Raw genomic sequence first — 26,045 nt, 5'->3', positions numbered from 1 at the left:
TACAGCAGATTTGCACTGTCAGGAAGCGCGTGTGACGTCATTGATGCGAATATTTTTACTTTCAGTATAATACAGCTACATAACTTCGCAGGCAGCATGCTGTCCAAAGTTCTTGTTACCTGTCGGCGTGACTACTTTTGTGTGTTCGGATGCCAAAGTTAATATAAGGACTCTACAACTAAAGCGGCGGTCGCACTACTGCCATCTCAAAAGTGATGCTAGCTAGGGTGGCAGCCATTATAGCAGCACTTTTTTTATAACTAGCCTTTCTATGACAGGCCTAATCTTCAGCGTACTAATCTGGCAACAGCAATCTTTCAGACCTTACGATTGCAACTGGTACTAAGGAGGCCGATATCACATATGAATTAGGATGTAATCTTGCACAGTTTTTAACTTTGGAGTATTTAGTCATGTCGACGTATTCTCTTTAAAAACATTCATCACATGCTCAAGCACTGAGTTGTTATTTTTTGTTACTTATAATGGGAGCACTCACGGAAGCGTCATGAATGCTCCGCATATGGTATATTATAGCCTCCTCGCCGCAATTCACCCCTCTGAGCTGGATGCTGTGTCACTGTGGTCTACCTGAGGCTCGCTCGTGTTCGAAACCCCAACGTGTATTTCATCAAAAGACGCTGCTGTCCGAACTGCGATAAGATCTGCTTGTAGATTTTCGAGTACTCGACTGTGGTTTCTTCTATTAGAAGGGCTGGATATTAACGGAAATTTCCCCGAGTAATAAAATGATTTAAAATTCAAGACCAGAGTTCTTAGACATCACTTTTATATGCGGAAAAACTGTGGAAGACTCCCGTTTAACATTCTAAGACAAAAATTTTGAAAATGAGAAAAATGGGAGATACTCATAGAATTATTCATGGTAATGGTCTATTCTTCTGATATGTAGTAAATCGTTCTTTTAAAGTGTTTCCATCGATCGCATCGAATAGTTAAAGCTGGCATAGAAAACCAATGGGGAACGCTTTTGACGACAGCAAAAACGTTGATAGAAAAAAATGCAAGACTGTCATCGGGTGACCTGCGGATACATTGATTGTTTTAGTGAAATCTTCCGTTATATGAAAAAAACTGCGTTCATAAACGGTCTCCCAGTCAAAAATTCTTTTGCCCGGAATTCTTGGGTATGTGCAAGATTGGGATGTCCTGTTAAGGACGCATCTATGGGAACGGTCCAACATTCCAATTCATCGAAAAATTTTGATTTGTTTGTTTTGCTTGGACCGAGTGGTTAAAACTTCCACAAAAAACTGGTGGAGTGCGTTTTTTTGGCAATAAACAGTGAAAAGCTACACATTTCCTCGGGACGGATCGGGGGATGTATTGATTGTTACGGCGAAATCTTACGATATGCGGAAATATTGCGTTCATAAAAGACTTCCTGATGAAATTATTGCGATTGTTCGGAATTTCTGGGCATGAAAATGGATGTATATTAGCAAATCCAATAAAAGTGCAGTTAAATATTAACATAGCCAAATTAACTCCAGCATATAATTTTCGTGTGAACAGAAAATATAAGATCAAAAAGTACAGAAGTAGTTGTTTAATAAATACCGTGCAAAAAAGCACATTGTATAGATTGAACCGGTCTTCTATGAAGATCAGGGAAGGGGCGAAAGAACGCAAATGGTGCGTGAACGGATTTGCATTGTTTATTCGTCCGACAAGTAGGTTTTGAAAGTAGCGCCGTTGTTTAATAAACCGAAGCGAGAACCAGAACCAGATAAAACCAGATAAAATGAGATCAGCAATGATCATGATAAGTGTGATTCCGAAAGCTTTCTCTTACCTCGCTATAACCTAACAAGCTATACTGAGATGGAAAAAAAATTTGTGATATAGGTTAGAGGAGCTAGCATTACATTCAGTAATCAATTCACAGTACAATATACGCATACACCATGAAATTTGACTTGGGGGTAGGAAAAGAACCCTGTAAGAAAAGATGGCCTTACGCTCTTTATCCTATATGATAATAATAATAATAATTGGTTTTTGGGGAAAGGAAATGGCGCAGTATCTGTCTCATATATCTTTGGACACCTGAACTGCGCCGTAAGGGAAGGGATAAAGGAGGGAGTGAAAGAAGAAAGGAAGAATAGGTGCCGTAGTGGAGGGCTCCGGAATAATTTCGACCACCTGGGGATCTTTAACGTGCACTGACATCGCACAGCACACGGGCGCCTTAGCGTTTTTCCTCCATAAAAACGCAGCCGCCGCGGTCGGGTTCGAGCCCGGGAACTCCGGACCAGTAGTCGAGCGCCGTAACCACTGAGCCACCGCGGCGGGGCGAGGCTGCTTTATATTTATATTAACAGACTGCTATTCTTGGGGTAGTTTTGGTTGCGTCATTGTTCGACATTAAATTACCAAAGCTTCCCTTTTCAACAACCAAAAACCGCAGTGCAATACTTATGCTTCATGCTTTAAAGACAGTGCTACCAGGTACAAAATCTTCCCTAGCCAAATCACCCGTGGCCAAATCAACCGAGTGCAAAATTGCGATGTAGTGATCGCTGCCAATTGCTGGATCTGATTTTAAAAGAAGTGACGCGGCTAAACCCACGAATGGGCGCTTAAGGCACGCGCTCTAGAACAGCACACAGACAAACAGCACAGAGGGAAGAAAGCACGATGAGAGAACAGCCCAGAGACGGCGCATCACTGAGACTAAACGGCACCGTGCAGAACAGTACTGTATCGTTGCTGATGGAGCGTGTAATACAAGGATGTAATAGACCGGTATAGTGCTTAAATTGCCGGCTAACTCTCATGAGTAAGAGCACAAAATGGTTTTACTGGGTTTTGCAACCATTATGAATTCATAAGCGATCGTTGAATGCACACAGCAGGCTTACGGGCGACTTCATTTGTTTGCTAATGATGATGAACGGGCTTATTGGTAGTTAATCGGGACGCAACAGCGCAGAAAAGACGCGAATGGAAAAAGAAACATGCGCAGTGAATTTGTTTTACTTTTAAACGCTGCTAGCTGACTGGGCTTGCCTTGAGGTGACCTGTGCGACTGCGCTTTTTGCCACGCACAGATACTGGTGATTTCTGCGACACGTGAAGTCAATTATTTTATAGATTTATGCAGTGCCTCTAACACGTCATGATGGTGTAGTCTCATTTTTGTGCAGCACTTCTGGCAAATTTTGGACGACATTTCATATAGGGTTGAGTTTGTGGCCCCTACTGCCATCGATAACGGAACGCTAGTTACTACGTGTTGCACTTAAGCACCAGCGATATTAATGTTTAAAGAGCATAGAATGCTCATGAGAAGTCGCGCCTCTGAAAATGCTGCATAATATAACGACCGCAGCCCAAATAGGCTGCGAATATAATGCTACGCTAGAAAAGCTGATAAACTTTCGGCAAGACTGCTGTGTCTATAGCTTTTGATAATGTGTCAAGCTGGCTTGAATTCATTAGAGCTATCCCAACCAAGACCGGAAATCTGGTACAGCCCAGTTTGATGCCAGAACGCGCTTTCATGAACGTGTATCTTGACAAACGAGCGGAAGGTACTGTAGAGAAGGTAGCACCCTTTTTCTTCCCATTAGGCAGCTCTTTCTTCAATTTGGTATTGTACTGCTCGTCAACGCTCGTCATCCAAACACTGGATTTCCGTTGAAGTAACACGGTGGTTTGGGCTAGTTGGTTGCAGTTCATAATGGAGACAAGTTTCGCAGCATGAATAAAACGCACACAGAAGACAAGGAACAAACAAGACAGTAGTGCAGCACAGTCCTGTCTTGTTTGTTCCTTGTCTTCTGTGTGCGTTTTATTCATGCTGCGAAACTTGTCTCCATTATGCACTGGATTTCGTTCAGCTTAAGTTTGAAAACCACCTGTAGAAGCGAGCCTCAAGAACACAAGTACTCATGTGACGTCTCTTTTTTACCATTGTAACTAGCTCTAGACACACTAATCAGGGCCTGCTGTACCGCTTTGTGTGCTTCAAGTGACAGAGCTCTGCGAAGCTGAATGGTACAATACCGTCAAGAAAAAAAAAATGCGTGATGCAGAAAAGGCAGAAGAGGGGGAAAAGACATGGGATCCCCTTCCGTTTTCCTAAAGTTCACTTCGTTTTTTTTTTTTCAGTCATCTCAGCTCCTGGTGCACAGAAAGTATTATGGATAGCCTGCTTTTATTCACGGCCATTTTAGCACTCCGCGAAATGTTATGCATGCCAGTATAAGCATCAGTTCTGTACTTGTACACTAGTACAGTCGTGAGCAAAAGTAGTATACAACATGCAGCCGGTGGCGGAGCACGAGAAAACTGTATTGCAACGCCATCTAGCAACAGATATCTGCAATCGAGACAGTCGTTGCGGTGCCACATTTTATCGACAAGCAAGTCCGTCATTCGTCTGGGTGTGTCGCGCTCCTTCTCGCTTAAACGCTCCGACGAGATGTCGCGTGGGAGGCGTTTTTTTCATATTTTTGTTTTCACTGCATGGTCCAGCTACCGCAAGGCATCCTGCGCATGACCGGCGCTCGCCGCGCTGCGATAACGCTAGCGTAATGCTCGTTCGCGTGACGCTAAATCGTCGAACAAGGGCCATTTATGTGGTGTGCATTTTTAACTGAACGTTTTAGTCTACTGCTGCGGCACCGCTCGACATTTAACCGAAGAGTAGCGCGCACACCGAAAGGAGCCAGCTGACAGGACTGCAGGTAAGATTTGTCTCCCTTGTGCTGTCTCTACCCCTGTCGTTGTCGCTAGATGGCGTTTCGATGCAGTTTTCCCGAGCTCCGCCACCGGCTGCAAGATGTATACGACCTTTGCTCACGACTGTACATAAAGAAACAATTGCCCTAATCAATTAAAGATATCCATGAACCGAGAACCAACGCGAATTAATGTGCTGTATTTGCCCTTTTGTTTCTGACTTTATAAAGGAGCATCGAATCCTGCTCTCCCATAGAATGCGCTTCTGCTTGGTGATTTTCCACACTCGGTACTAACGTGTTTCACATTTCTGAGTAATCGCATTTTTATCATTTTTTATTTGTTACGCTTCACTTGGGTTTGTTGGCGCATGCAGAAAGCTGCAAACGCGGGTAACTGTGGGCTTGGGCGGAGGTATCCAGAAAATCTTTAGTTGAAAGCAAGGGCCTCCGCTGTGCTGTGTATAGCCCGTGTGTTCGTGCTAACACTTTTCATGAGGAATGGCGAAGCACTCATGAGAACTCCAGTTTCTGTGTGTTAAATCTTCTTACTAGTATTATATGCCCTTTAGTTTTGCAAAAGCTTTTGTGTATTGGTTGCCCAACATACGAGAGCGCTACATCTAATTCAGCCATCATCGAATGGCCTGAGTCGTTGCACAATATTGAGATGGCTTCAGATTTTCCGTAAAATACTCGTGATATTAGCGACAGCAGCGATCAAGCTGTCCTACATAAGAAAGCCAGCTTATAAATTATGACCCGCAAGGTGAATGTGGGCATAGAATCGAAAGCACGATGAGTGAAAGCAGGCAGATGACCGGATTAATATTTTTTTGCAGTTACACTTATCATGCTGAAAGTTTAAAGAAAAACCGAGAACATAAAAGCCAAGCAAGCAATGACTTCGTGAGCACTAGTTCTGTTGTATGCACATTATTCTTTGCACACAATTATGCAGGCGGCAGACGTATGTGGGGATAATGGCATGGTTTTCAGCTCCTCCAAAGTGAAGCGGGCTGTTCTGAAGATATTAAATGATCGGGGCAAGGAGTACTACAGTTTTACGGTGTTGCAGTGGTTGCAGGATGGACTCATCCAGGAGTCCTTTTCCTGCTCAGGGAGAATTTAATCTACGCTTGAATGTTTGATAACATTGTATGGTATACAAGAATTACTAAAAAAAATGAGATAAATACTGAACAGTCTGTAAGCAGCTTATTTCTGGCGCTGCCAAACGAGGAAATTGGCTGAAGCAATTAACTTTTGATTACAGTGTATGATATACCAAAAAGACTAAAAAAATATAAGAAATATCGAAATGTGCGTAAGCATGTAATTTCTAGCCCTCTCAAACAACAAGATTGCCTGAAGCGGAATAGAGTACTTTTCTGCCCGGCAGGTAGACACGCAGGGTGACAATAGCGTGCGTGTTTTTAAATATATTTTTACTTCTTTGATCTTTTCTTGTTATCTTTATTCTGTCCCAGTGTGTATATCTCTTTTTTTTTCTTTTTTTTAGTACATTACAGTTGTAGCAGAGCTTCTTGTGCACGAGTTTTCGTGCTTAAATAGTCGAGTGAAAGCTAGCTTTTTGATGTTTTCTAGCATCTATCTTGCCGTTCAAACGACTGTGCAACGCGTTTTTCAGTTCAAAGTTAAGGCACGGCACCAAGAATATTTTATTTTGTCTGTGTGTGAACATACCACATTGGCACTGGATTATCTCTGAAGTTCAGTTTCACAAAACGAAGTCCTGTGAGGAAGATTGTGCATGAGGTTAGCCGCTGCCACAGCTGCTCTCGATTCTGTTTCTTACGTGCAAATGAGGCTGCGACGGGTTATTCCCAATTGCACGGCCTAAACGAGCCCTTTCGCGATGTTGTGGTCATCAGCGGAATACCACGGCGAGTATTAGGAACATATATATTTTTAATGCAAAACATTGAAAGCCTGATCGCGAGTAAATTACGTCGTCGGTCACTTATTTCCCAGGACCTGAAGTCACGTAACCAGACCGGAACTGACAACTATACGTCGGGTAGGAGGAAAAGTGAGATGTCTGGTTGTGTGCAGAAAGACGCGTAGGGGTCCGAAAACAGAACCATGAAAGAATGACACAAAACTGGATGCAAAAACAACAACAGGCTCTAATGGTATCGCATTGCAAAACACAATACAGTTTTGTGTTCTGTGAACGTTTTCAAGGGGCAGCACATTGTGAGCAGTGTAGCGCATTTTATTACTATTTACCGTATGAAACAAATTCAGCCAGCATAGTGGCTGCAATACGAAACGGACGCCACAGAATACTTCCCTTGTGACCATATTTTTGAGATCCGGAAATAGGGATGATACTATACCGCTACAGCACTAAACATACAACTGCGGCACCATGTTTGAGACAAAAATGAGCCGACGCTTAGGCAGTGATTGAATATCGAGCGTTAACACACCTAACATAGGCCGCCGGTTCGAATCCCTGCCGCGAGCTAGACTCTCACTTAACTCGCAGATTTATGCTGGACGAAACGCGAAATCGTATGACGCCACCTCGAACACTCTGCGACTAACGCTTGAGCCGAAATGTTCATATGAAAATTCGTTAAGACGTGAAATTGGGGGCACATAGGTCGCCGTTTCGAGTCCCCTGCCGCTGCCGCGCACTAGGCTCTAACTTGACTAGGCGGTTTATGGTACACCAAACGCTGCATTGTTTGACACCATCCGCAACATTCTGCGGCAAACGGTTGGCCTACAAATTTTACACGAATATCGGCGCTAAGTGGCCCGATATATATATATATATATATATATATATATATATATATATATATATATATATATATATATATATATATATATATATATATATATATATATATATATATATATATATATATATATATATATATATATATATATATATATATATATATATATATATATATCACGCACCGGATCGATATAGTTTAGTTTCCAGTTGGGATGGTCCGGTATCACGCTGCCGCGTGCTATTATTTATTTTATTTCATGATCTAACCACATCGCTTATCATGGCAACCACTGCCATACAATGTCGTTGCTACGAAGGCCGCCATCTTATATTCTATCAGTGGAATCAGCATAACTCGGAGGCTCTAAACGCGACCAGCAGAACTAACGCTCTAAAAACCGCAGCCTAGTGGTTTCAGGAGCCGCCTCGAATGAGGGAGGTAGCGGTTTCGATCGCCAGAGCAGCCTACTATGTACCAGTTTTAAAACGGTTACAGTGTCTCTTCTGACGTGGTCTTCGGCTTCTCCGGGGCGAGAATCTTGCGAAAATGCTCATTTGATCCCACCTTTTAGAGATAAAAACACCGCGTGTAATGGCGGTATTTGCCAATCTCCCCTCGCGCCATCAAAATTCGTCGTCAACGCGAATTTCCACGCGAACAAATTATAAAATAGCTGCTTTTTTAAAGATATACTAATAAAAACGAGCACGAGTAAAAACAAGAGCGGAAGCGTCCACTAAATGTGTTGTCGTTCCTGGCTTGATGTTTCTAGTTTTTTGGAACCTCGCTAATGCGTTGTGGACATCAGCACGGTTCACGTCTTGGGCAGTCTTTGCACTTCCATTAAGGTAAATATAGCAGCAATAGAATAGCCGTAAATCGTAAAGCAAGGAAGCATTGAATGAAAAAAAAAAAGAACGGTGAGGCAAAAAACGACGCTAAGGCAGTGCTTTGTTCGCTGATCCTAGGAGAGAATCCACACAGCGAGGACGCATGGTCATCGCCTTTTTACTGCGCTCGCGGAAGCGCTGTTATCTCTTCAGAGCTGCTCGCCGATGCGAGCGCCACCTTTTCCACCCTTATGTTTTCTTCGTGCACCTCCTCCGCTACTCGACGCACTGCTAAACGAGCGGACAAACTTAAGATCCCTGCGTGGTGGTCTTCTCTTCCACGCTGCATCGAGCGAAACGAAGGGTGACTGGTGTGAGCTGGAAGCTGAGGCACTCGCTGGAGTTGATAGGAGGGCTTTAGCGCAGATAATGGCTGGCAACGCTTTAGGCGAGGCTTTCTAATGTACATTGTTAAGCATCTCTGTCACCGCGTCTATTAGTATAAAGCATTCTTCGGGCACATGAGGAGGAGGGTAAGACACAGGCAGGATTTGCTTAACGTCTCCGTTGTTTCATCTTCATTTTATAAAGCCAGATGTACATTACTGAGCCTAATAGTGGTTCATATTTTATTTTTCATTTTAAAAGATCCACCCAGCCCGCCTTTGATTCGTGTTCAGTCGACTACTGCGACGTCGGTGCATCTTCTGTGGGAGCCTCCGGACATCCCTGTCACTGGTAAGGATCTTATTTAAAATTTCACATGTAGCGATGAGTTTTCCACGTTAAAATGTCGCAAGTTAATAATTAATTGAGGAGCAGCAAACAGTATTGCGTGCTGAACGAGATTTGCTTTCAAAAAGCTTGATGAAAATATAGAACGCAGTACCATTTTGGGGATGCGCCATAAATTATTAGTCATTAAATAAAGAAACATTGGTTTACAAATAGGTGAATGCATTGTCGCATTGTTGCATTGTAGCCAGTAGCCAGTAAAGCGACAGCATATCTTTAAGTAAGATACGTAAAACGTGCACTCATAGTGGAAGGTTTTAGCTCTTACGCATTCAGCTTGCAGTGCGCAATCTTTTACTGCAATATTTTTTTCCAATCACGGCGTCTGGTAAACATGTTGCAAGAATTTCCTGCTGGCTGGATAGGAATGTCTTTTATCAGTGTAATCTATATATGTTGTCAACGTTTACTTTGCAGCAAAAAGCGCGTGTACTTCGCTCTTTGTCAGGGTACATACTACACTACAAGGAAGAACAGAACGACTGGGTCAAGCAGCACGTTCCCGGCAACCAGCAGAGCATAGTGCTGGAGAACCTGCGATGCGGAACGCGTTACCAGCTCTACATGGAGGCCTTCAACGACGCCGGTAAAGGAGACCCGACCCAAGTTCTCAGCGTCAAGACGGAAGGCACAGGTGCGATTGGTACAATTTCTTTTAAGCATTGAAATCAATTTTTTTTTTCACAGAACCTCTATCCCGCGAGATACCTTCAGTAAATGAAGTGTTTCGTTTTAGGAGAAAAATGTAGTAGGGTTTTAGCGTAGTTAAACCAAGTAGACGTGCGAAAGCATATGCATTCATTCTTCGCCTTTTCTTTCTGGCATCTGCATGTGAACGCAACCACGTTTCTCGCTCTTCATCTTCACACACTCTCTCCACTCGGTGGCAGCTGGCGCGACGCTCTCCCCAGCTGGCGCTACACTCTTCCCGAATTAACCCCAGCTTACTCGAGTTACTCCGAGGCTTTACACAAGATTCTCGGTTAGGTTTCACCTCGTTAAGTAGTGATTTCTCACTAAATTAAGGAGAAAAAGATCTCGAATAAACAAATATGCATTCGTAGGACACATTCTTTAGGTAGCTTATTTAGAAAATAGATCGCGATGCTCGTTTTCATTTTGCATTGGTGGAAATTATTAGCACGCCAGCGCGGTTTCCAGTTTGGGTTGAAAGTGAAAAACTAAGAAAAGCCTTTACCAGAAGTTTAGGCCCCACGATTCTTGCTTTTAACCCGTTTAGCGGGGTTTTTGTAGCATCCAGACATGTCCCTACTTTTTGAGGAGCCAGGAAGATAGTCCCTCAAATTTTTAAAAGGTCTGAAACGCTAGCGATGATGCATAGCGAGCCACGCAAGATCAGCCAGAATAAAATCATTTTGGCTCTTTACCTTTGACAAAGGTTTTACTACCTGTTGCAAAATTTCAGTGCTACGTGACCGCCATCAGATTGGGGTTGCACGCGTTATTTTGAAATAGGAGAAGCCGTGATTATCTGTTCCGTGAGGTCGTGAGCGACTGCGCAATACCTTCTCAACACCTTCGACACCTTTAACAGAAAAACTAACGGATGGGGGCTATCACTAGCACGCCGTACATTCACTGCGGTCGCGGGTCCCTTCACATGGCCCCTTTCGGAACAGATGGCACCTACATGTGGGTTTGGCGCCGGATTGCTATCTGCGTTGAAGGCTACGCCTTCCAGTGAACGGAGTCCGCGAGCCATGGTCTGGAACGACAAGGGACGCACGCACAAGCAGTAGTCGAACATCGGTTTATTCTGTGACAGCAAAGCCTCTAAAAGGAAACAGCACAAATATGGTGTTCGCGCAGAGTTTGCGATTAAGGGCTGTTGAGAACTCAACGCTGTGCCAAAAACATCGAATGAGGCGCGAACATTTGAGCGCTACAAAATAACTCACACTGCGACACGATTATAAGGACGAAGCACAAAAACGCATTCGACGCGGTACTGGAAAGCGGGCTGGAAAGCCCATGGTAGAGTACCCACCTCGAATTCAGCATGTATTTGGGTCCATCCACAGTGGCGCCGTGTACCCACCGCTTTTATAATGGTTCCAAATTTCTCCCGCCATGGTGCTCGGCTCCTGTAGAGGTGCAAATCGCTGTTTTTGGTTTGGTTCGAACTGTTTGCTTCAAGACGCTTTCCCCAAGCATTTCACTCCAGGAAGGCTGAACACCAAGCGGGAAAAATCTTGTTCTATTAGAAGCCGATAGGTATCCTGCGTCTCTGCTGACCGAAACCAACACCTCCCGAATGCGAAGCGGATGCTCAAAACTTCGCTTCCATCCATGTTGTCGCGCGCAGTTTGAATGGACAAAACGGGCCATGGAGTCGCACTGTGTTTAAGAGAATCTTAAGCCCGGTAATTAAAGAGGGCTAATTGGCTCTATACCGTCCAAAGGTCCAAACAACTATCTCATGAAAAAGTAACGAGCTGAAGCCGTTATCAGCGGACACCAAACGGAAAAGAGCGAAATCATACAACTCTGGTAAAGTTTGCATAACTATAATTCACGAAGTAACACAAAACCTGCAACTGAACAAGAATTGTCGACGGCCAAGTTTTCTACTCGAGTGCTGATATACCGAGAAAATGAAAACAAGAAAAAGTTTTAAAGTAGCAAAAACCGATTAACAACAACTTGTTTTGTACAAAGCAAGAATGTTGAAAGAAGCCGAATTCAGGAGCGCTGGGCAATATGGTAGTACCTCATTAGTACGTCGAGCAAAGCTTCTTTCTCGCAATAAGAAATTCACATGTGTGCGCCTTTAGAACGCCCGCCAGATGTATTCCGGGGCTAATTACCGTAATCCTAACTTTGCAAGAGGACATGTGTAACTTGTCTATGGATTGTTTCCATATTGCGCGCGAGTTTCTTGCATATAGTTCTCTATAGAAACGTTTATTGCTCACCCATCCACTCTCATGCAAAAACTAGTGCGTTTATGAGATTTTGCAAAAATACACAAACAAATATCGACTAGAACGAATCACATCTATAGCTATATTGATCGGTACGACGAAAGTCAGACAAGTATTGAAGGCGCGTTACTGTTCTGACCGAACGTCGCATGAAAGCGTATAGGCTCGGTTTATTAAGTCGAGAAGCTACGAAATGTTCTTCCATGCACTGGCACAGCATCGACCCTACAACGTTTTCATGATATATGACTATTGGGCATTTGTAACTAAAATCAATAAAAATTATATTCGGCACTGGCTGATGGCTTATCTAAATTATCATCGACTTTCGTGCCTGTGTCCGTTCCATATTTCCCAAGCTACGTTACATGCAAATATGTTCCATGGGACTTTCGAATCTGAGTTTTTTTCTTTTTTTCTTTTTACAAAATGAACTACGGGCGTACACCAGATTTCTCAAACTCTCGTCGCATAATGACAGAGTCATGCTGGCTGGCTTTTGTTTGTTTTCTTCTTTTAGCTGCCTAGAATGGCACGTATTCTCAAGAAATTTTTGATGTGCTTTTTCACGTCGTAACTTTAGAAATGTTAGAGTGTAGCGTTATGTCTGTGCTGCAACCCCTTTAGCCACTCGCAGGAAAGGCGCATAACGCTACGCGACGAGTGCTGCACTGGCACCTTTCGTGCTAATAACATTGTTTTGTCGTGGAGGTGCGCAGCATGTGTACTACTACCATGCCAGAAAAAAGAATGGTAAAGAGGTCCTCTTTTTTCCCCTCCTCTTTCTCCTCTGCAGCCTCGACGCGATTTATGGCTCATTACGAGAAAACCAGCCGTCACTGACGCGGCGCCTGCGAAGCATTAGAGGATGTTTCTCACAACAGCCGAGGCTCGCTGACCCCGCTGGCCCAGTAGCAGGGGAGGAGTTGATAGCGAAACGAAAATCCCCTCTATACGCGGCGCGGGGAAAAGCAGATAGAAAGAGCGAAGAATGAAAGAAACAAAAATTAAGAAAAGGCCTCGGCTCCCGCGCAATACGACCCTAATCGCCATGCGTGTCGTCTTTCGAAGCCGGGCCGCATGCGCTGCGCGCACCCTGTGAGTGATGACCCGAGCGCGGCAAATAATTCGCGAGGTTAATTATTTGAGTGTGTTAACGAGCTTCGGGCCAACCCAGAAAATAGCAACGAGTGCCCGTTCTCCCGATGCGCTAAGCAGCTTCTGACGCAACACAAAGGGCGGGAGGGGATGGAAAGAGAAAAAAAGAAGGAAGAAAGAGGGTGCTTTGCCGTGATGCGCAGGAAGCAATAAACGACACGCAACGTAGCACTGACGCAGCCTGAGAGGGATAGAACGAAGTGGAGGGACGTGTGCAGAGGGAGAGATGGAAGGCTGCCGAACACTGGTCCATTAATAATGACCACGGTGAAGAATTAACGAAGTAGGCAACTTTGTTTGTCCGCCGATCAAGAAGTGCTCGAGTCTGCCGCGATGCGAGGCCTGCCGGTTATGAGGTCCATGCAGTGGCTCTGGGGAACACGCTAACGAAGCAGTGAAGCTTCGTCGAAGGAGGAACGCGAAAGAAAAAGAACGAAAGAGAAATGAAAGGAAATAAAAAGAAACTACGCGAGAAACGGGATACGTAAGCTTGTACCGCTCAGAAAGCTTCACTTTCGACGAGGAACAAGCAGAGTGCTAAGTAGCTTTAATAATCCTTCCAGTACACGCTTCGCAGGATCGTTAACCGGGATCCCACCCCCCATCATCTCGAGAGAAGAGATAATATCGGTTTCGCAGAGGAGCTGTCTGGAAAAACTCTCCGTTCTACCCACGCGCGCCGCACTGCGCCTAGTCATGAACCCAATCGCCTCCTGGCATTAACCCGCGGTTCTCGGGAACTTGTTAAGAGAAAGGGCAGTCTGGTTTGTTAAGGAGGTACGGGCTATTTCTTGGGACTAGTAAATCTGAAGACGTGAAGAAGAGGGTAGAGTACACAACGTGCTTATTAAAGAGAAACGTGCCTTAATACACTGCTTCAAAAAAATGCATAAATCCGTGCTGGTCATTGTTTTGTTCAAGTATTCGATATTGTCTAATTTCGCAGCATGCACCAGACAATACTCAATTTATTTTATAGCGCATAAAGTAATGAAGGCTATGCCACAGTGAGAAGCATTTTCCATTGCTAAAATACACTGTTAAAAAACTCTTATTCACTTTTACTTCAGTGCAAGACATTTTAGGCGCATTTTTCTTCGGCAAAAATTTTCGCTAGCCCATGCAAAAGAAACAGCTTGACTTTTTATTGCGCTGAAATGGTTTCTGATAATTGAAATCTTTTCTTGTCGTTATTTGCTTGCAGATGAGCGATTATAGAAGCACAGTTGCATAGCCAGCTCCAATAACTAACGGCTGGTTCAAATAGCTAATTACATGCCGCACGATTTTTAGTGTTTTTAATTCCAGAACAAGCGTGAAGTGAACCAGAAGGGTTTCCGGTTCCTAATGTCTCCCAGCGCCCCCATTCCCGACACTAACACCCCCTTTTTGTATTGCATGTTGTGTCCAGTGTGCTTTGCATGCTGCTTTCATTAACAGCCTCCACTGCTTCTGACAGCGGCCGCTAACAAAGATTTCGAGGCACGCCCGGTAGTGTCCTATTTCTGTACACTCTCTTCAATATTCAGATTTGCCGACTACTTTTTTTCTGGTATTAGAGGCGTTTATTGCGACAGCTTTTATAACGCGTGCTTCCGGCTTTGTTAAAACTAATGGAATGGTCTTTGAACGCCCAGCTAAACTCCTCCAAAAGCAGGTGCCATGTATAGCCGTGGCCACAAAAGCGAGCCTTCAGATAAGTCCGTCAAGAAGGATAGTCACTGCTGGCATGTGCGCGACGCATACCGCGTATTCTTCCGGGTTTTCTCCAGATAGTGTATTGCTTTGGTAAACTGGTAATTATGAAAGAATGAATGGTTTAAACCCGCCGCAGTATCTTAATAAATATGACGTTCTGAGGCAGGTTTTCCAGGACGCGAGGTTGAACGACGATGTCTCTACGATGTCTCTCATATCCGCCGTCCAGCTTTGGAACGTGAGCGGATGAGTTTAGGAAGTCTGCGGGGACAATATGGTCGCGTCGCATGTAGGAAAAGGTTATTTTGAGAGACTATGGAGATAACGTTCTCCCGCCGTGAATGAATTATGTTCATTATAATGATGATAACCTGCTCACGCTGATGAGTACATACATACAAAATAGCTTGCGAAGGAAGCGTTGAAGTGGATAATGTTAACTATTTGTTCATAGTTCTTTTAACCGTTGCCTGCTGCAGCAAATGTTCTTTCGAGAAATGGGAATTACAGACGTCTTGTTTCTATCTCTGTTTTTTTACGTCACACAGCGCCCGTGGCCCCGGACAAATCCTCCTTCTTGGCGGTCAACTCGACGTTCGTGCTGCTGCACTTGGGCGCGTGGTACAGCGGCGGCTGCCACATCAGCTTCTTCGTGGCCCAGTACAAGCCCAAGGGCGAGGCCGAGTGGACGCTCATCTCGAACAACGTGCAGCCGCAGACCGAGACCCTCATGGTGCCCCAGCTGTCTCCCGGAACCTGGTACAACCTGCTCATGACGGCGCACAACGATGCTGGCTCCACGGACGCTGAATTCGTGTTTGCCACGTACACCGAGACCGGAGGTAGAATGGCTTCAAGTTCTTTAATGGTTCCAGCTTTGAAACTTCGGTCGAGGTTTTTAAAATCCGCCCATAATTACTGGTCAGTATCTGGAAATAGTGCTTGGGTGTGGAGTAGTTTTCAATGGTTTTAATTTCATGTTTTTAATTTCATGTGTGTATACAAGTTTTCGATTTAAAGTTCTAGTGCAACGGATTGAAATTTAGAACGCGGAGACAAATGTGGCACCATCACACTAAACAGCGCTTGCACCAACACACAACAAATAACTGGCGTCACCCATGATGGGGCCAGTCCTGCATTTTTTTTCTACGAGCACGTCGTAGTATATCGCGTAGTTCTCAGTCTAGTAAGTGACACGGCACTGACCTATATTCTATGCTCTGAACAAATGAAAGTGCCGGATTTGAGTACAGAGGCTCCGTAAGTGAATTTGCAACTGGCGAGATTAGCGAGCCTTGGGAAGGATTTGTTTACTCTCGCCTCTCTGCTGCGGTACTCTGGTGAAATAGTTGTGGTACTTTGATTCAAGACCGAGGAAAGGTGCAATAAGCGCTGTTGAGAATCTCACTTGTGTACCGGCAACTTAAACTATTTCAAGGACGGGCGCCGAACATCATAGACGCACTGCTTTTTGAAGGCGTTAGCTTGAGAACCCACGTGCGGAGATTGTTAGCTTGAGGAAACCTATTGGGGAATACAACATTTGGACCTCCTTGTAAAAAGTGTCTGTTGTAGGAAGCCACAAAATGCGAAGACGCGGTACCTACCTCAGTGTGTGTGGAGCCCTTCACCACGGCGTGAGCGAAGGAATTGAGGAGGTAGAAACTTGAAGGCACTAGAGCTGTGCCTTAAGGGTATGACGCGATAGAGTTAATGACTATCTTCAGTGGTCTCGAGTCCTCTTTGGGCATCACTTGGCAGATGCGGTCATTCTCTACACTCATAGATCGCAGGGAGTCCTCATACCAGTCTTGGCGCATTGGTGCAGCGGTAAAACGATGTGCCACTGTTCAGAAAGGTGTCTGTTTCATACACTGCCTCCGGTGGGGCTTGTGAAAGACAGGTTGTTCTCATTGAGCAATTGCTCTCGACTAATCATTAAACCTACGGTGGGTAGGTTTTATGACCTCGCAAAGTCGCGTGACCTAGGTAGCATGTGGACCATGTGCTTTTTGCTCACAACGCCGACACCGATGACGCCAGATTTTCTGCACATTGCGAATCCTAGCGCTGTCGCGTAAAAAGTAGACAACGAGAGAAAACCGCAAGTACACATCGTGCAAAATCTAGGACTATAGGACGTGAAAGCGTGGATCTTACCCTTCCATGTTTGGGATTATGGTATCGTAATTCACCATGTTCCTGTGTGCTGCAAACACCCCCGAGTGCAAATGGTTCTGGCAGACAATTTCATCCTCCTGAACACCTTAGGATGCCTTCTTGCAGTATGTCACGACGCTCTGAAATATAAGAAACCTTGCTCTAATATCACCGAAGATTACGGTATAATTTTCCCCGTTTTTCCCGTAACTTGTTTTTCAGCGTCTGTAGCTACGAAAATAACGTTTTCTTGGCACTTGAGTTCTGAACACAATGAACAGTCTTTCTTTGACCACCAAGTTTCCCAAGCGCTGGCGATAACATATGCTGTTGTAAATTTGCTTGCCTCGAACGCTGCTGCATAAAATTTTGAAGCCCGAAATATTGAACGCCTGTGGCTCTACTTTTATCAGCTCTTCTCCTTCCGTCCTCGTTTTCGCACCTCTGAGGCATAAATTTCTGTTCACACAAGTGCTTCATTGTTTAGCCTCTCACGAGATTTCCTGGAAGAGCTACAACCAATTTAGCATTTATCTAATGACGCTTCAGTAGCTCTGACAAACGTCATGATAAAAGCCGCCTGGGTCTCTTAGTGATTATGGCACTCGGCTGCTGACCCGAAAGACGCGGGTTCCAACCTGACCGGGGCGGTTGAATTTCGATGGAGGCAAAATATAGAGGCCTGTGTATTCTGCGATGTTAGTGGTTGAAAAACCCCAGGCGGTCTAAATTTCCGGAGCCGGCGTTTGACACAACCTGAGCCGCTTTGGGACGTTAAACGCCCATAAACAAAGCCAGACGTCATAAATAAACTTTGTCGCACAATCAAGGCAATCTAACTTCACTGTTCAGTCCGTCAGAGACCTTTTCACACCGGTACATACATTTTCCTGCAAAAAGTTCTTTTTTAACTCACTGTAAGTACCATACGTTGTAAAACGAAGAAATTACTGGGGTTTTAATGAAGCCTGGCGTTCGTCGAAAATGCCCCCTTGCTTGCCCATAGGGCCGTGTGATAGCCCTACTTTTGATACGAGAGCCCTGGGAGTCATACTTTTAAAGTTTTATTTCTGATTTCTCTTTTTTTTCTGTTTCTGAATACTCATATAGCTTTCAAAACCAACGCGTACGAAGGATATTACTTGCAAGCAATGCGCCCTGACGTTACACAATGGAATAGCGAAATATTAAGGGGAGAAAGGACGGTAAAGAAAGAAAAGCTTAGAGAATAGCGCTGCTACTTGTGTTAACGACTTAATCTGTATTTTGTGTGTATCTTTTCCAACAAACGCTCACTATAAGCGGCTGTAGTTTCTATAACAGACGGGTGTTTAAAATGAACAGTGGGGAATGCTACTGTTACTTACTCCTCCCCCTCAGTGTGAGCACCTTTGGAGGCCCTTAATGCCTCATAAATATGATGATTATGCACTCGCCGCCAGCGTTTAAGGCCTAAAGTTTAAGGAGCAGAAACACCAAATTTGCATCGTGGTTCTGTCTTTGAAATGATGCGGAGTACATGAGAAACCGACGTGAATTGCGGCACCAATCGGTAAATAGTTTACAATTCAATATTTTTTCTCTCATGCTGCTTCGGTTCTACTTTCAACGTCGGCACTATGACAGCGGCGTCAGAGATGCTGTGAGGTCACGTGAGACACATATATGCCGCAGCATGGTCGCCGCGGTCATGGTTTCAATTCGCACTAACCCTTACGCAAGCTTGCCGAAGAGTTAGAATCACAGAAAATGAAGAAGCAGCAACTATATCGCTTTTTCGCACGACTCAAGTGTCCGCAACTCATCTGGTAGGTCACAACCTTCTTTCGGCTGTAGCAACCGAAACCAAAACTGTACGTTAAAAAACTTCGATTACAAATTACTCCTCTGGCGTAGGTGAAATTCGTGTCATGGTTCATTTGCACTATTGTCTTGCGCATCATTACACAAAAAAAAAACCCACAGCCATAAAATTTGATATGTCTACCCCTTTAAAACGATAAAAGACTCGTTACTACGAGCCTTTTATCGTCTTGAAAATTTAAATAATTGCGGAGGTGTGTAAATTTGCTAAACTATGTAGCCAACAAATGCGGCAATTTTTCAGCAGGCATGCCGAATATTTCATCTTGTGCGATGCAGTGTATGCTTACGTTTTCAATCAATTTATTCATATGACGATATATTTCGCCGTACATTTGACGATCTATTCAACGTCTGATTCTTCCAGGGAGTGTTCTCGCTTGCTTAGCATTCACCTCCAGCAATAACATCGGCTGTCTAAGCCAGACGATCCTCGGCACAGGACACTGAAATGGTGATGGTAACTGCACCGTGCTTGAAATCGAACTCCACCAAAACTGAACTGCATTCAAAAGCGTTTAGCTCGCACTGAGAAGTGGTACTTAAAAGCTGATCAGTAATGTGGGTGTAAAACATACCAAACAAAAAGCGCCCAGGTTTCGCCAATGCGCAGCGGAAAATGTATATGTTGCTCGACGTTCCCGAATGCTTAGGGATATGTTTGCGCGAGTTATCAAAATACTTAATATATGCACTTATGATAGAGTCTAGGATCAAAGAATCTTCTCGCCCCTTTCAGAACCTTAGTTGTTTCTCAGCTTTAGCTCAAGAACGTCCACTTGGTTCTTACCTTAGAAAAGGTGCACATAGAAGTAATTATTAAGTACATCTACATTATCAATTCGAACAAAAGGCAATACAGCGTTGATTTTCGGTGCATATAAACCACCTAGGCTTGATAAATTTTCTGCAGTTCGCCGCGGAAGATAAAAGAGCTCTAGAAACGCACGCTGTTTTTTTTATCGCAGAGTGCAAGCTCTTAGGAGCCTTCAGACATATAAAGCTGACGCTGGCTGGCGGCTCCAGTCAAAAGGCGTTTGTATTCTTCGGAACATGAGGAGAAACTAAGGCGCTCATAGATGCAAAGTGGAGCTCAAAAAATGATATCAATGAGTTTTTCGGGATACCTTTGTTCAAAAAAAAAAAAAATTCGAAACTCGGGTTTATCGCTCCATTTGATTACTGCTTGAATGGAGATTTTGTTTCTCAGTGTCTGCGTCTAAAATTTTTACCTTGCTCATCGCCGAGCAAACGTGTGATGTTAATTCATAAGATTTTTATTCTTGTATACATCATAATGCGCCTAAATACAATGACGCGAAGACTTATCAGATATATAGTACAAAGTCAGCTTGGCAGTACTAAGAAACCCTTACACCGAATACTTGCCTCACACATGAAGACAGTGCGCAAAAGGAGAACTGTTGGGTAAATGAATGAGGCTGCGTATTTAAAAAAAGTAGTGACGTCTATAAAATTGAAGTTACTTGCTCGAGATTAAGCCAAAACTGCGATCATAGCAACCTAGAGAATTGGACCAATTGGTTCACCCTTTTTTCGAGTGGGAACACCGGTACACAAAGGGGCAAAGGCCAAGATGAGACAAAATAAATGTCCGTTGACTTTCATTTGATGTGTAACGAACAATGCTAGCGCGTTATATACAGAACAAAAAAGATTAACAAAACTTGGAGGCGATAAAGACACACCACGCCGACATCATGTCATATACTTTTACTCGCAAGTATTGCGATCATGGCCACACACGAAATGAAACTTTTGTTTCAATTAACTTTTTCATAGGAATAGAAGGAGTTAATAATAGTACTGCACCACAGAACCTAATCCATACAATAAATGGTGGAAACACCACACCCGCCGCAGTGGCTCACTGTTAGGGACGTTCCGCCGCTATAACCAAAGTGGCAAAATCGAAGGCGGCTCCGGCGCCCGCATTTCGAAAGAAGGAATAAGCGAAAACGACCGAGTGTTATACGATGTCAGTTTGCATTAAAAAAAAACAATAAGTGGCCAAAATTATTCTGTTCCCCTCCGCTGCGATGCCCTTCTTTGCCCAAATGCGGTTTCGGAGCGTTCGACACCGTACACCACGTAGCAAATGCTGGAACATATTTTTCTCGCTCAAAAATCTACATAAACCGAAAATACGCTGTCTTTAGCAATAGGGGTGTAATAGGAGAGATAATACATTAGTGGTAGTATACAGGTTCAGCTCCACTAGAAAGACACCCAAGATAGTTATTGCTTATGTCCGTAAGTGACAGCACAGGCACGATTTATATCCACAGCGAACCCGGCTGTAACACATTTCACTTGCGTTGCTTTGTTTCGTCTACACATATCGGAGCTATTGTGAGTGTTACACGATCGTAAAGAGAAAATAGAACAAAACGAAAAATAAAGAGTGGTGTTCGGCCTTTTAATTAGAGTTGGCGTGAAGTAGGAAATGCTTCTTTTTCAACACGCAGCCAAATAGACCATAGATGTTAATAGAGGCAGCGACAACGCAGTGGTGACACTAGCGTTGCCGTTGGTGGCTACTTTGCGCAAAACGGCAACTTTACGACCGCGTTTGGCGATAAAAATTCCAGGTTGGCTCTCTGGATGCTTTCTGGGTACTTTGAACTTTTATTTGGACACATTTCTAGCCATTTTGTTCAGTAATTGCATATACAGTAGCAAGCAACCATTAAGACGACCCATGATTTCGGAGCTTTGCGGTCGTGGAGGCCAGTACGCGTGTGTTCTTGCCACCGGAGGAGATGGTGCGCATAAACATACCCGAAGCTATGCGCGAGGGTGCCACTATGGCTGCAGCCATGTGGATGGCATAATGCTGCCTGGCGCTAGAACACCTGAAGCACATACCAGGGACAAAACACTTGAGCAGACCAAGGCGACAAAGCTTGTTTTACGCATTGAGAGTGCCGAGACCGCCGCCTGCTAAGAGAAAGCACGCAAGTGTAAAGCGCATGTTTCGTAAATGGCAAAAGGACAAGAAACTTCTGTACACGCTAATTTAGCCGCCAGTCTCTTTCTTATTACAAATCTACTCTACCTCGGGGGATTGCCTTAAACAATGAACCAAAAGCGTTCCCACTTTGAGTTGTTGATAAATTAGCTACCGACTATTTTATAGCCATCTTGGCTAGCGCTGCTGGTAGAGCGTCTGCCACGAAAACCTAGTGATTCCGGATTCCAACTACGGACTGGGCCGAATTAATCTTCGACTGCGAAGTTTCTGTGAAAGATCATTGGCTTTCCTGCTCGGCCGTATGGCTGCGCTAGCGTGGATGCTAACACTTAATGCAAATGCATTCCACTTTTGGGGATTCCCCTAAGCATTGGACCAAGAACACTATCTATTGTAGATAAGCTATGTGTGGGCGCCCTGAACTTTACTAATTGACTTGCAACATACCTGTGGCTTGAAGGCCAAGCAAAAGGCCCCAATTGTTGCAGTCTTTATTCCCTTTGTTGTGTTTATTCAAAATTTTGCTATTTATTGTTCAATAATAAAAGAAGTATTCAGAACATCGCTTCGGTTCTGTTTAGCTACAAACTTGCCGGTGAGATTAGGTGGGCTGGCTACTTATAGCTTTAACTCGGGTTCCTTTTATAATCTCCCCAACGGCAGCCCTAAGTGGCACGCTACTCGTTGAAAGGAATAGTTGCCAAGCTCGCACACATGGTCTTACATACTTAACTTACTAAAAAAATATTTTTTTTCCAGTCCACATGTTTACAGTAACCATTTAAATTTTACTTGTACTTCCATCGGCTTTTTATGATTCTTTCACCAAGTGTCGCTAGTTCGAAAATTCAGCTGAGAAAGCAACTGCAACACAAAGCTAACAATAAAAATGGGCAAGGAAGTGAATCTAGATCAGTGACAGAAAAATAGAGTGCTTTCGCGGAAACACTTCACGAAAGAGCTTGACTCGTTGAATGCCTTGAATTTGTGGGACGGCACATGATGGAATCGTGACAATAAATCTCAAATTATGTTCATTAATACATGGTATTGTTGCTGCCTTCCAGCACGGGGAGGTGTCCAGTATTGCCGCGTATGTTCTTGTCTTCCTCATCAGGGACAGTTCCTCCCCTGGTGTCCGTGAATAGCGAGGAGCGCCGTTTCTACCGCCACCTGGGCATTGTGGTTCCCGTGGCCTGCTCTGCTGTCATCGTGCTCATGGTGTCGCTGGTCGTTTGCCTCCTCTACAGCCGCACTTGCTGCCGCGCGCGTTCCAGGGTCATCTACGAAACTGCCGGTGGGTGCCCGCGCATTGCTTTGCGCCGCTTTGGACGCGTTAACAGCGCGCGCATTATCTTTGTCCTGGTCTCATTCTTCTGGGCTTCCTTGCCAACAGTGTGCCTCAATCCGCTTTAGTCTAAACTGCTTGCAATCGCAGTCTTTCTTTCACTTTGCAAGGGGACGTTGGCAAGAATGGAATCAGCAGTTTTCAAAATTGGCACATCTCTCTCATGCATTAGTGTTGTTGGTTCAGTGCTTAGTTTCGTTAGATGCCTCGAGTGAACAAAGTTTTTTATTTATTTATTTATTTTACCCTCAACGCCTGGGGCAGCTTGAATTGTAACATGTGTGAGCGCGGACTGTAATGCTCGCAGTAATCACCACTCTTCACGAAACAATTGATCAGGTTCCTTGTTGTTATGCACGGTCAGCTATAGAACTTCGGACGTCTTAAGTGCTTTTTTATGATAACAGTCACTATGAGCCACGTGATATCAGAAAGAACGAATGTAAGGATATTCTTCTGAGGCACCTCAATACTTTTCACCATTTGACAAGCCGGTGAAGTAAGAAGTTCGTTACAGCTGGCAAAGAGAAGCTGCGGCTTTTATGCTGCCCTAATACTTTGGCCGCAGGATGAGTGGCCGAGTGTTCCTCTATGCATATATTGAGGACCAGAAATACATGGCTATCTGAACATGTTTTTAGCTCAACAATCATACCAACATTTATTCTCAAGCACGGGTAGCGGGTCCGCTTACTGTGTAGCAGTTGACACGTACCGTTGTATTGTTTGTATTACCGGGGGAGTAGACCTATGTATGTTTATTACGTCGAAGACATTTTCTTTGAGCAAAAACAGGCAAAGCAAACACTCCATTTCCGCTGCTATAGAACGCCAGAGCGAGAAAAAAAGGCGAAACTCCGCAGTGTATTGATCGAGAGAGAATCCATGATGACAAAGTATCGCTCTCGTTTCTTGAAAGACGCATCGCGAAAAGACAAAAACCACCAAAGCGTGAAAGCAGTGCGACGAAAGGAGGAGCATGTACGAATAAAACGGGGTAAGCGAGCTGTTTCGAGGAGTAATCGAGAGTTTTCTGGCGCATGTCAAACAAGCCTGACGGATGGCTTTGAAGAGAGAGAGTGAGAGAAGAGGATTGCGCACTCCCCCTGAAACGCATTATAATTGCTTTCCTCAAAGTGCAGTGCCGCTTGCGCAGCGTGTTTCTTTCTCACAGTTTTATTGTCCTTATTGGCGAGTACGGGAAACAAAGCTTAAGCTTCTGTGCAGTGCGCGTGTGCAGTAGAGGTATGTTTGTTTTGTGTAAAGAAACAGTTTTTACGTGCTCAGTAAGAATTTTTTCAACGTTGCGCAGGAAATAAAACCGTGCTTTCTGGTGCTCATTCAAGCCGAACAAGTTTGAGACGGAAGCTATTGTGGGTGAACTTTTTCCGCAGAAATATTTTCCTTTTTATTTTTGAGTAGCTTCAATGATCAGTGGTTACAGAAGCGAATTTTGTTGTAACCCTGATTATCTTAGCAGTCCCACAGAGAAGGCCAGTAGCGTGTCTTTGCTGCTATAAAATAGCCATTTCAATACAGCCCTGCTGAGGAAGATCGTAAATGCATCGAAAGCGATGGTCGTAACAACACGGTTACGTATGAAAAGCAGTTCCAGAGCAGCTCCTATGCAGCAACGACATCTTTCATCGCGAATACTGCCCAACCTTTTGGCGTGAAACTTATTCAAGACTAGCTTCCTGAGATGATCCGCTAAGTTGGAGCACTGCAAAACGTCTAGACCGCCAACTTTCCCGCATTGCAGGTGAAGACGACCGCAGTCGCACGAGCAAGACGGGTAGCCGTGACATGGTGGACATGGTGCTGCTAAGCAAGAAGCTGCACTCGTCCTTTGACGAGACCAACGCCAAGAGCTTCTACCCGTCGCCACCGCGGCTGACGCAGCAGCAGCAGTCGCAGCAAACGCAGCAGCAGTGTCTGTCGGCGGCGCAGAGTGCGGGGCAGCTCGCCACCACGGGCCAGGAGTTCGACGACGCCAACAGCGACTGCGACAGCGTGCCTTCCAACGGCGGCGGGGAGGGGCAGCACAGACACCATCACACGTACGACGTGCCTTTTCACGTGCGCAGGGTGAGCTGGTCAGCCGGTGCAACTCCATGCACTGACCTTTCTGCACTGGATCGTTGCACGCTGAGCGTACTTGGAGATGCGTGCTGATAAAAAAAAAAAAACACTTCCGAGCTGTCCTTGAGGACAGGAGAGTGGTCGAGTAATGAGTGGAGTTGTCCTGTTCGAAGAAATTTATTTCTCTCGTGCTCATCCGTCGCGGTGGCTCAGTGGTTAGGACGCTCGGCTGCTGATCAGGAGTTCACGGGTTCGAACCCGACCGCGGCGGCTGCGTTTTTATGGAGGAAAAACGCTAAGGCACCCGTGTGCTGTGCGATGTCAGTGCACGTTAAAGATCCCCAATTGGTCGAAATTACTCCGGAGCCCTCCACTACGGCACCTCTCTCTTCGTGTCTTCTTTCACTCTCTCCTTTATCCCTTCCCTTACGGCACGGTTCAGGTATCCAATGATATATGAGACAGATACTGCGCCATTTCCTTTCGCCAAAAACCAATTCTCTCGTGCTCAATGCGGCAATAGAAAGGTTCTTTGGAAATTGGATGCAGCGTCATTAGGAATACCACAGAGAGAGGAAGACACAACAAAGAAGAACGCTCATCCTCTCTCAGTGGTCTTCCTAATGGCGCTACATCCAATTTTCAAAGAATGAGCGACCAACTGGCCCAGCATCAAGTTCTA

General features: G+C 44.6%; 1 protein-coding gene across 1 annotated transcript in view; it reads left to right on the top strand.

Annotated features, from left to right (window-relative positions):
* Nucleotides 1-26,045, top strand: part of LOC144128612 (cell adhesion molecule Dscam1-like) — a 452,661-nt gene that overhangs the window by 383,910 nt on the left and 42,706 nt on the right. The window contains 5 exon segments of the mRNA XM_077662147.1: nt 8,965-9,054; nt 9,560-9,745; nt 15,461-15,754; nt 23,051-23,230; nt 25,044-25,369. Coding sequence (XP_077518273.1) covers nt 8,965-9,054; nt 9,560-9,745; nt 15,461-15,754; nt 23,051-23,230; nt 25,044-25,369 — 1,076 coding nt within the window.

This window comes from Amblyomma americanum, chromosome 4 (genome assembly GCF_052857255.1).
Source record: "Amblyomma americanum isolate KBUSLIRL-KWMA chromosome 4, ASM5285725v1, whole genome shotgun sequence".
Lineage (NCBI taxonomy): Eukaryota > Metazoa > Arthropoda > Arachnida > Ixodida > Ixodidae > Amblyomma > Amblyomma americanum.
The sequence above is the reverse complement of the archived record's forward strand: the minus strand, read 5'-3'. Positions and strand labels throughout refer to the sequence as shown.